The sequence below is a fragment of the Physeter macrocephalus genome, chromosome 11 (genome assembly GCF_002837175.3).
Source record: "Physeter macrocephalus isolate SW-GA chromosome 11, ASM283717v5, whole genome shotgun sequence".
In the NCBI taxonomy this organism is placed as follows: domain Eukaryota; kingdom Metazoa; phylum Chordata; class Mammalia; order Artiodactyla; family Physeteridae; genus Physeter; species Physeter macrocephalus.
In genome coordinates, this window is record NC_041224.1 from 19,684,710 (window position 1) to 19,697,021 (window position 12,312).

Genomic DNA, 12,312 nt, shown 5'->3' on the forward strand with positions numbered 1-12,312 from the left:
CATGAACCCGTGTCCCCTGCATCGGCAGGCGGACTCTCAACCACTGCGCCACCAGGGAAGCCCTACCTTCTGTTTTATGATCTTTCTATCTACTTCTTTCTTTATCTTGATTTTACCTCCTTCAATCATAAGACTAAGCCTTAATTAGACAATATTAGTGTTGGCTGTTTATGTAAGAATTTATTGTGCACTGGAAGAGAGATTTCAGTTTTATAAATACTATAGGACATTTCAAATAGAGCCTGAAACCCTCAGAGCTTTAGTCATCTTCCAGACCTCTGGTCAATAAATCTTACCAATGTGAAATGAAAGTTGGGTCACACTTTTGTGTTTTGTTGTTGCCTTAGTATAATGAAAGCTACTGTTTTGTGGCTTTTATGCTATTGAAATAGAAACTGCTCAACCTCAAGACTCTTGGGTTGGAAGACCATCATACCTTTACCACCATCTGTACTAATGCCCATGGGTTAAGACTCCGAGCTTCCACAGCAAGGGATGCGGGTTCAATTCCCTGGTCAGGGGGAACTAAGATACTGTATGCCGCTCTGTGCGGCCAAAAGAAAAAAATGCTCATGCTGTCTGACCACTAGTTTAATAAGGAGGGCCCTGTGTGTTTTTGTCTTTCATAAGAGTACTTGTTTGTTGCAAAATTAGCCTAACATCTTGCTTTTGCAAAACCCATTGAATTCCATATTTTTGTGGACAATGTCTCATACTCACATGGAATAGCTATCTTTTACCCAAATCCATAATAAACCCAATTTCCAAAGCCATTACTTGAAATTTCCTTTTGCTTGTTTCACCTGTGTTTCATAAAAAACATTCATGTAGCACAACAATAAAAAAGCAATGTGTTTGTGCCTCTTTTTAAATAGGGATTTGCTTTGAGTAAGTTGATTCCTCTGAGCTCTCAGTTATATTTTTCATAGTCCTAATAGGAGCTTCCTAAAATATCTTCTATTGTACCAGGTATAAGGTAGATAACAAGTTTGATAACCCCAAAGAGACTTGCGTTAAATAATGTAAACAGAGAGGGAGATGGAAATAATCAATAAAGGCATGAGGAGAGACCATAAGGACAAGGTAATTTGTATTTACTCCAAGGTTTCTCATTCTAAACTCTCTTGCTCTCTCCAACCCACACATGTTTAGGATAAATACCTTCTTCTCCTTCTGTATTTGACAGTAGCTACAGATTCCTTTTGAAGGTCGGATTTGAACAATTGAGTAGGCATGAATTTTCATTTTTAAAAGCCAAAGTTAGAGAACACTTTTCTTCTTTTTTAAAAAATTTTTATTGGAGTATAGTTGATTTACAATGTTGTGTTAGTTTCAGGTACACAACAAAGTGAATCAGTTATACATATACATATATCCATTCTTTTTTAGATTCTTTTCCCATATAGGTTATTACAGAATATTGAGTAGCGTTCCCTGTGCTATACAGTAGGTCCTTATTAGTTATCTATTTATATATAGTAGTGTGTATATGTCAATCCCAATCTCCCAATTTATCCCCCCCACCGCCATTTCCCCTTTGGTACCATAAGTTTGTTTTCTACGTCTGTGATCCGATTTCTGTTTTGTAAATAAGTTCATTTGTACCATTTTTTTAGATTCCACATATAAGCGATATCATATGATATTTGTCTTTCTCTGTCTGACTTACTTAGTATGGTAATCTCTAGGTCCACCCATGTTGCTGCAAATGGCATTATTTCATTCTTTTTTATGGCTGAGTAATATTCCATTGTATATATGTACCACATCTTCTTTATCCATTCATTGGTCGATGAGCATTTAGGTTGCTTCCATGTCTTGGCTATTGTAAATAGTGCTGCAGTGAACATTGGGGTGCATGTGTCCTTTTGAATTATGGTTCTGTATCTAGAGAACACTGTTAAACGACATTCTTGAGTTGTCAGTACTGATGGGTGCTAAACTGGGATTATCATGCACAACCTGTGTAAACATAAACATGTTACAGCTGATGAGATAGCATGTTTAAGAGTTTTTTCATCATTGTCCTTTCCTGATCGTTTTTTTCCCCCAAATATTTTAAGATGGTTGTGCGTGATTCTGTACATCAAAATTTAAAGGTCATAGTTAAATAGTGTAACAAAGGATTAGCGTTTAATTCTTTATTTTAATTAATTGTCAAGAGTTACTTATTTAATCTTAAGTATTTACAAATAGATCAAAATAATAATGAAGAAATGACTTCTTTAAATGGATAAAAACCAGTTCAAGACTGCTAGGCTGGGGATGCAGTTGGAGTCATTGACTAATAATGTGTTTAAGGAAATGCCCGAAGTATCCTGAGCCATTTCCTTAATTGGGCAAAGGACAGATGTCCAAGGCCATCACTGCTCTAGGAGGGCAGTTAGTTTTGTCACTCCTCTTACACCTGCATGCTTTGAGCATAGTGGACACTGATTATTGTTAACATCCATGCAAGCTTACTAAGTGACAGGAAAGGTAGTAAGCTCTGTGTGTGCACGAAGTCTCTTAAATACTTGCTGATAGTCAAGGGAGTAAATAAATGAATGGTCATTGCTTCCAGCTTCCAACACAAGAAGAAGCTCTTTTACTCAGCTAGTTAAGTAGGTCTAGATATTTATGGGAATTTCAGTATTTTTTCTTCATGAGTGAATTATGACAACATCCTTGACATCTATTGATGTTAATATTCAAATTGAGTTGATAATGTTAAAAAGTGCTGTTTTCTGACGTATTTGATGTTTAATCACTTTATAGTATACTACAATCCAAGTAAAGATCTTTCTCGAGAAAGACATTACATAAACACAGTTGTAACAACATTGTAATATGAATTAATTCAAGAACTATTTTAAAAAATCCCCATTTAACCTAATATCCTTATTATCTGGAGAACAGATTAATGATTTGTAATTTTCTGATGATTAAACTTCTTTAAAGTTTTATGTTCTCATATATCATTAGAATGAGTGTGCCCCTTATAAAATATTAATTATTCATAATTCCCAAGAATTACATCTGCTTTATTCTTTTATTATAACTGTCCTGAATAAATCAACCCATGATAATTACTTTATATACTCAACCTGATTGAACAAAGATGACAACCTATTGTGGGTTTTTATAGCACGTATATCATAAAAGTTTTACTAGTGCATCATATAATTATTCAAACCACAACGAAGGGCCTGCCTACTAAAATACCTTCATTTATAGCCCATGATTCTGGTTACAAATACTTAAACACACACTACTGATTTTGTAGGGTTTTATCTAGCTTCTGTATTGGTTTCTCTAGAATTCAGTTTTCTTCAAAACAGGAACTATGTCTTTTGAATGTCATTAGTTAGTGGTGAGAACAGCACAAACTAAGTGAATACTATCTTTTTTTATGTATTATAGAAGGATAATGTTTACGAAATTCTTTAAGTGGTTTCATTCCTCAGGCTTTCATAACATTATCCCGCTAACTTATAGCCAAAAATAAAATGGATAATTCATAATATTCTAAGTAAAATTTTCTTTTAAGGCTTAACAAACATTTGTTGCTAAACATATGCTATGTTTACCGTCTTTGTAAAGGTAATATTCAACAGTATGTCTCAAAATATTGAAAGCACCCGTTATTAAATATCCTGTGAAAACACTTATACCCTGTCATTGACAATCCAATTAAATTCCTTTAAATTTCTTTTTTTTTTAATTGAAGTATAGTTGATTTACAATGCTGTGTTAGTTTCAGGTGTACAGCACAGTGATTCAGTTATGCATATATATGTAAATCTCTTCTTTTTCAGATTCTTTTCCCTTATAGGTTATTATAAAATATTGAGTATAATTCCCTGTGCTATACAGTAGGTCCTTGTAAATTCCTTTAAATTTCTTTATTTTGGAAAATACCTACAAGGATCACATGGCCAAATGAAAACAGGGTTTTGTTAAGGGATTGCGGGAAATTTTTGTTTTGTATTTGTGTTGTTTTAACATAGCATCTGCAATAGAGTAATACAAATATTTCTAACATATTTAACTGCATGTTAAACTGATTACCTATATATGTCCTTAATTACTGAAATTTATACTGCTCTAGAGATCACTTATAATATCACTCTTCAAATTTCACATGACACTGAAAATGGCATTTTGTTTCAGAAATGTCTAGCAAAGCATGGGGTCACCTGAGGGCTTGGGAGGGGTACTTCGAGGCTCGGTTTTAAGGATTCTTTGTGTGTGTGTGTGTGTGTGTGTCTGTTTAATGTCCAGCACCTGTTCTTCCTGGAGCCTACCAGCAAAGCCATTCTCAAGGGTATGGGTACATGCATCAGACCAGCTTGTCATCCATGAGGTCAATGCAGCATTCACCAAATCTAGTAAGTGCCCATTTGAAGCATTCCTCCTTCCCTGCTCTTCATATTTTATTTCCAGAATATAAATGCACATAGAATACAGTTGAATTGAATATGGTACATTTTTTATATCAAGGGTAAATGATGATGTGTTGCATTTTTACAAGCTTCCCTAAGGAAGTGGAAGACATATGGGGTAAACCGCTGAGAAGGGAAGGCACGATGAGAAAACATGTAAACAGTAAAACATACAAAGACTTTACCCTAATTGTTAACCTCATGATTGGAAGTAGTCAACTGTGGTCTTCATTCAGTAAAAAAAAGCACAAATATCTGGTCATGTTAACTAGTTAACATATTAACTAGTTAATCAAAGTGGCCACTGAGAGCTAAATGACACAGCCAACATATGTCTTTGAGTCCTCCTCTGGAAATCTTGGAGTGCTGATTCATTCACTGAATGTAAGGTTTGGAAGCAGTGTTCCGGGTCGTTTAGTCAAACGTGGCATCTTATGCTGAAATTGCTTCTCCAGGCTCCCGACACAGTCCCTTGGCCTTTGCCTGTGCACTTAGAAACAGGTGGCCCTTCTAAGCTTGTAAAATACCTTTTTTAAAATGTATTTTTGTTGAAGTATAGTTGACTTACAATAAATAGTATATTAGTTTCAGGTATACAACATAGTGATTTGGTGTTTCTATAGATTATGCACCATTAAAGTTATTATAATATTATTGACTTTTTCTGGGCTATACGTCACACGTCTGTGACCTACTTATTTTTTATAACTGGTAGTAAGATATCTTTATTCACTCTAAAGTTCTTTGCATCTCAGCCAGTTTCCTCAGTCTATGAATACGCTTGATTTTGAGATTGTCTGATATTATTAGCTAAACTCTTGGCCTCAAATGAAAACAAATATAGTAAAACTCATTTTAAAAATTTCCTCATTGTAACAAGGATTTAATTATATGTACTTAAATATTCAGGACATTTATATGCTAAATTTCTATCACTGTGATACAAAAACCTATTGAGTATATTATGGATTTTTTCTTTTATTTGTTTTAAATATTTTTGAGGAAACAAAAAATTTTTAGTAAAGTTCAATTACCTCTGCCAGGGGACTGACGGTAGTGATTTGGCAGTGACTTGGACCTGTCTTCCACTGTGTGGTGGGTTTTGTTCTCTGAAGAGTGTGGACTAGGGGAGAATCGACATAATCTAAGGTCTCTGGGTTTATCTGAAGCTGGGGGAGTGGCTTTACTGCTTCAGAGCTTACTTTTTGACAGGCTAGCTATTGTATTTAGCGGCTTGCTCTGGCCCCATTGTGGCGCCCAGTATTACGTCTTTGGCCAGACTAGTAACCCTGAGATGAGCACAGTCAGGACAGACAGTACGCTCTGGTCTGCAGGACTCCAGAAATGGATGTGCTCGGGAAGATTCCTGATCGTTACTTTATGCGTGGGTTGGTTTGTTGAGATCAGCATTTGCGGCCGTGACTATCTTGGTGCCCATCGTGTGACCCCGTCTTTCCTTCCTCAGAGGACCTACCGAGCTATGTACGATTACAGTGCCCAGGATGAAGATGAAGTCTCCTTCAGGGATGGCGACTATATCGTCAACGTGCAGCCCATCGACGACGGCTGGATGTACGGCACGGTGCAGAGAACTGGGAAAACCGGGATGCTTCCGGCGAATTACATTGAGTTTGTTAATTAATCATTTTTCCTTGCCCTTTGAGCTTTGTTCTAATGTACACTAAACGTAATCTTTTTAAAAGATAGAAGATACTTTTAAGACAACTTGGCAGTTATTTTACAGTAATCTATCCTTCCTTTGACAATTAGACACGCAGGTACCAGGAAGAAGGAATGACTTCTGGGCTGAAAACAGCAGCATTTTCGGTAATTCGTATAAACAAAATAATTAGGTCTGGAGACCTGGTGCTGCTAATTGTGTTAATGTTTTCCTTTGATTGGCTATCGTGAACCCTTCTGGGGAAATGTATTTTTGTAGACTTTAATAGAGACGTTGATTGTCCCTTAAACGTCACAAGTATATGAAATTTCTTAGCTGTCACTTTGGAATCACCAGAAGCCAGTCCTCTTAGTTCAGTAACACCATTTAGCTTTTGAGTCACGAGGCAATTTCCAATTCAAGTGAAAATTGCCTAAATATATTAAATGTAAGCAGTGGCAGAATGACAGTTTGGTTAAAATTATACTGACTGGTGGCCTTAGGGATCTAGAAACTTATACTGAACAAAGAAATTTCCTTGTTCCCTGGGCCAACTTGGGTCTATTTATTTCTCATTTGTACCGAGGTGTATCCTACTCGCCATTTACATTCTATGGACCTAAGTATATGCTTGGCTGCATGGAATGTCAGGACCAAATTACTTCACAGCTACTCTACGAAGGGCAAATTTTAAGGTCATCTATATTATTTCCCTAATACTGATAGCCTTTACCCCGTTGCATGTCATGTAGGTTCAAGCTTCTGTAACATAGGCAGCTGCACTGCCTGTTCCTGTTATTAAAACAAAAAGTGTGGCCGATATCTAAAAGCCCTTTCCTCTAGCTGCCAGCTCATCAGAAAAACATAACTTGAAAAGTTGCTTGAGATTCTCTTGCCGCATCGCACTCTAGTTTTGAAGGATTTACACCTTAGGAAATAGATGTATACTCTAGCAAATAAGTGATTTAGGTGTTTATTGAACAGCTTTCATTAACTTAATGCCGCTATTGATTTAAAAGCAAAGAAAACTTCATAAAAGCCACTTACAAAGTTGGAATATGAGGTGTGCTGGGGGAAGCCAGCGAACAAAAGATTACCAGCTCCGCACACAGAGACAGGTGATCTGGTTTCTTATTTGGGAAAATGGTATTCAGATTCTGGAATGGGAATCTAGCCACTGAAACCGCTTAATGAAAAGACTTCCTTTCCACTTTCTGGTTTTTATTTTGTAAATCACATCCAGGGGTGAGATTGGGATGTCACCAGAGATTAGAGGTACAGGCCCAACAGGTTGTTCATTAAAAAAGAGATGGTTGTCACATTTTCATTTCCAAATGAGTGACTTTGCAGGCTCTTGCTGGATTCACAGCTGTGACCGTCATGTCGTGAAGTTTTACCTGGAGTCCACAGTCAGGATCACTGGAGAGACTAAGGTCCATCAGCAACTCTGTGTTTTTCTGACCATGCCAGTTAGTGGGACTTGCAACAGGGTAGCAGTCACGTAGGGTCTGACTCTATAGCTGTAATGAAGCTGAAAAAGTAAAGTTACAAAAATGTAATCAAATGTATGGGCCTTGGGGCTTTCTGCCTTAATGATATATTCAAAGAAATTAACAAAATATGCTGTAAAACATCTTTTACTGAAATGTTTATTGGTCCAAAGGCAGATGTTAATTCATTTACACCTTTGAAAAGTAAGCACATCATTCTGAAAATCTGTAGTCTTATTTTTATCGGGCTAAAAGAGTAATTAAATAAGCTTTATTACATTCAAGCTGCATCTACATGACACTGATGTAAAATTGAAAAGAGAAAAATTCAGGCAAATAACTAGAGAGTTTTTGAGGGGGTTTTACGTATTACCACATAGCCGGCTTGGCTGATTTTCTATCATTGAAATGACCAGTTGTGAGTCAACTGATTAAACCCCATATCGATCTTGGTGTCTTATACAAAAACCTGCAAAGACAAGCGGAACTTGCAATATTCTTGCAAAAATTTCTGTGCATTAAAACTGAGGGCAATAAGCTTGCCTAGTTTTATTATACCATTAAGTAAATATTTAAGATTCACCCAGACAGACTACTTTTTTGTGATTATAAAAGAGTAGGTGTTGATTAAATTTGCAGATGAAAAAATGTAAGACGGGTACAATTTTTGATAAATAGCACATTTATAGGAAGCTCAAAGGAAACCGATTTGAAATGATGATTATAATTGGGGAAGTAACCATAAAGTAACAGCTTGAAGTTTCATTGTTTTTCTCATCCACTGATTTCAAAATCAGATTCACTGAATGTAAACGTCAATACTTATTTGGGGAATAATTCTCCTAAAATTTTAAGCTTCACATAATGTTTGCATAGTAAAATGTTTCTGCTTTCCAGCCCTTAGGAATTAAGATCAGATCAGAATTTAACTAGAGGGCAGTTATTTTACAATAAAGACTGAGGGAGAACAAGTTGCACACGTTCCTGATGCTGTGATTTGCTAGTGTTGTCACCATTACTGAAACCTGTCAGGATATTAAGCATCTCAGCAGAAATATAGGAAACAATAGATATGTAAAACCAAAGTGCTGTTTTTACAGCATCATTTTCAAAACTGTATTCTCGAACAACTTTTCCCCTTTCCACACTCCCCCTCTCGCCTTCGATTTGGCAGCAGGCAGATGCTACATATAATGCTGACAGCTCAAGAAGGGTTTCAAAAACAATCCTTTTAAAAATCAAGTTAAAGAAGACTGTGAAATGCCCGAGCACAGAGAGCATGCACCTGATTTTCTAAATGTGTTCTCAAACCTGATAAAAGCACAAGGGCGGTTTGATATGCTTTTCAACGTTCCGAAAGCAGAACTGTACGTGGATCATCTCTCTCTCTTGAGAAGAGCATGGCAACAGAATATATTGCTTTTGGTGTAAGTTTTTGTAGCAGGCGTTTTTCCTAATTCTCGTTCTCTGGGAAAGCTTTCTGTTTCTAACCTGTGGCAAGACAAAGTCTTCATGTCTTCTTGTTATTGTTTACACACCCGCAGTGTAGCCCACTTTGAAATATTTATCTGGTTGTCAGATCTCCGCGCTGTCCCTGCATCTTCTCAGGCCTCCCCCACCTCAGACACCACACAGGAATTTGCAAGCACAATTCCCAGGAGCACCTTGTATGAATATGGATGCGATTAGACCAGCCCCTCTCTTGCCACCAGGTTCATTGCATGAGGGTGACGAAGATACAGTTTCGCCAGTCTTGCCACAGTCTTTCTTTCCTTATCCTCCGTGTTGAGCTAGACAGCACTCTGGGATTTGGGAAGCAGACTTTTCTAAACACACAGTGGAAGCTCAAGGTGCATCTCTTTTTCAGGTTTGTCCATCTCCAGTGGAATGTTTTTAATGAAAAGATAAAGAAAATGTGTGTGATCCTTTAATAACACCTCCCTATATAAAGTGGATATATTAATAGTTTATACCAAAATTATAATATAGAGATATAAAAAAAATAGGTGCCTTTTTGATTACCCTTGTTTATTCACTATGGTCTTGGAAAGCAAACCAAGCAAGCAAGCTTCTGCCTATTCTATAGTAATATTTTATTATATGATTGGTATTTTTTATGGTGAGGAAGTGAGATGCTCCTGACGGATACGAAAGGCGATAGGTGGTTGTATTTTACCTCTAGAGGTTTAGAAAATACTGACTTCTTCCGTCTATTTCTGAAAGGTTCTTTGCGGATTTATATATAGTTGAGATGCATAAACATTAACTTTAGGTTTGAGATTTAAAATACCTATTGTAAGACAGAAGAATTATGTTATGAGGCTGAATTCATTACACAAGATGAAATTCACTTCATAAATTCATTATACCTTAGCTATTTGCTTCTGATAATCTGAAAGTGGCTAGAGTACGGTTGTTTGGGGTAACTCAACATGGAGGTGAGAAAGCTTTAGTTAATAAGAAGCTGTGTAAACCAAGTTAAGAATGCTAAAATGAAGGTCTCTTTCTGAAGTAGTCCATGCCCGTTAGGGTTCTTTCCAGGCACTGTCAACCAGTGCTGATCCAAAAAAATCAAGACATTGTACGATGCTTCTGTGGCCATCACGCCCTGATCCACAAGCCTGGAAGGATCCCTAAGGCAAACCTCCTCCCCAGTTGTCCGTGTTAACTTCAGTATCTTCATGGGAATTCCATATGCTTTTTGTGTTTGATATGTGGTATTCAATTTGCATAGTATATGCTTCTTTGTAATCCAGTTGCTGTTAAGAATGATTTATTTTAAAGGAAAAGAGAAAACTACATCATAGTTCCTTCTTCAGTGTTCATACGATGAGCATTTAGAAGCGGCACCGAGTGTGTTACAGGAGGGCTGTGGAGCCGTTGGTCGTTGACCTGTGATTAAAATCCAAAATTGAATCATTGTGCAGATTGGCTTCTCTTTGCTTCAAACTATGTAGAATTGTGGTTGATGGTTAATTTGCAAGATTGTACTAACCTTGAGAGCATACAGTTTTACAGGAAACACTTCATGTTTTTAAAATGAAGGGGCTTGCAGAACAATACAATGTTATTAATATAATCTGGCTTTTGTTATGCAAATTGTTAACACCAGCTATTAAAATATATTTTAGTAGAAATGCTTTAATTCATGTTTTTTTCCTCTACACTGTGAATCTTTAAGCCTTGGTGGACTAGAGCAACATCGTGCTGCCCAAAGGACTAACCTATGCAAACTAGTTCACATTTTAGTGGATGTCACAGTAATTGTGTAACGACGTTATTTCCCCCTGCATAATGTACAGCGGCATTGAAATAACACATTAAGCCTAGCATCATGTATGTATAGATAGTTACTCACAAAACCCTTCAGGGCTACCATAATCATTAGTATTACCATTCGTGTAAGAGCAGATCGCTGATTTATCCGTTAAAACGACATCAACGATGTCAGAACAAGAGTGACAGATGGATGCGTCGGCCTTGGCTTCCAAGTGGTCCCTGCAAGTGTTCTCCTGTGATAGAACCGCGTTCTCAGATGCGCTCTCTCCAGGGTATTATTACTCTGTGTCTTCTTTCTGTATTTGTAAAACATTATAACGCTTTAATTTCCTATCTCTACACATTCGGTTTGCTTAAATAAATGCAGGATATAACAAAATGGTTCCACTTGTTGGTTCTCACCTTGGTTTCTTGGAGCAGGGGTCATTGATAACACCCTGGGTATGGGTTTATCGAGACAACTCACGTCAGATGGCCTCGAAGGTCTGTGGTGGCCTCAGTGCACTTAACCTTGGTGAGTCATTCGGAATGTGTCTTCTTCCCCCAAATAAACTTAGCTTTAAATGATAACAATATTATGCTTTTGCAAGCTCAGTCTCCTTCTGATCTTGTATCAAAGTACTATAGTAATACATCATCGTAGTTCACATCTTTCAAGATTAAATTCCTCATATGTCCTCAATAGTACAGTTTTAATTTTCTTGTATTTGTAAAATGAAAGAAACAGCTTGCAGCAAAGAATAGAAAATGCACAAACTGAGTGCATGAAACAGGGAGATGCTCTGATTTCCCAGCTCAGAATGGCTCGTTTATCATAGAGGAGAATTGCTTTTTTCCTAGGTTTCCCATAGTTGGAAAAAGTGATTTACTTCTTTTTTGCCCTCATATAAATCTACTGAGACTAGGATCTTAGCTTCATTGTGTTATTTTGTAAAAGTTCCTCTTTGATGGTGCCTAAACCCTCCTAACTGTGAACGGATAAACTCTGCTGATGACACGTTTAATGCTCTTGCTTATAGAATAAACACTCTTCATAATCTTGAATTTTGTGTTTCTCATATTCCAGAAGTATGAAATGAATACTTGTATGATATTAATCAGCAGACATACTGATAATATTTCAAATGACAAAACAGCTTGCTTACTTACTTATTTATTTGAAGAATATACTTTTTTTCTCTCTCGAAGTTTTTTTTCCCCACCATGCTCACAAATTTTACTTTTTGGAACCCAACCTACAGAGAAATGAGTAACTTAGTAAGATTTTTTTTTTTTCTGAATTAAAATAATTTAGGTTTAGAATAAACTATGCTTATATTTTTATTAACTTAAAAGTTTGTGAAGTTAGTTGTACAGGTAATTGAGACATACGTGACCGCTGGAAGTCTACCAAAGTAACTTTTTACGAAAATACTTATACATAGCAAATTGAAAAGTAGATAAAAGGAAAGTTTTGTTC

General features: G+C 36.6%; 1 protein-coding gene across 1 annotated transcript in view; it reads left to right on the forward strand.

Moving 5' to 3' along the window:
* Positions 1-11,388, forward strand: part of NEBL (nebulette) — a 118,290-nt gene extending 106,902 nt beyond the window's left edge. The window contains 2 exon segments of the mRNA XM_024129724.2: positions 4,264-4,370; positions 5,890-11,388. Coding sequence (XP_023985492.1) covers positions 4,264-4,370; positions 5,890-6,066 — 284 coding nt within the window. The 3' untranslated portion in view covers positions 6,067-11,388.
* Positions 11,389-12,312: the final 924 nt, after the last annotated feature.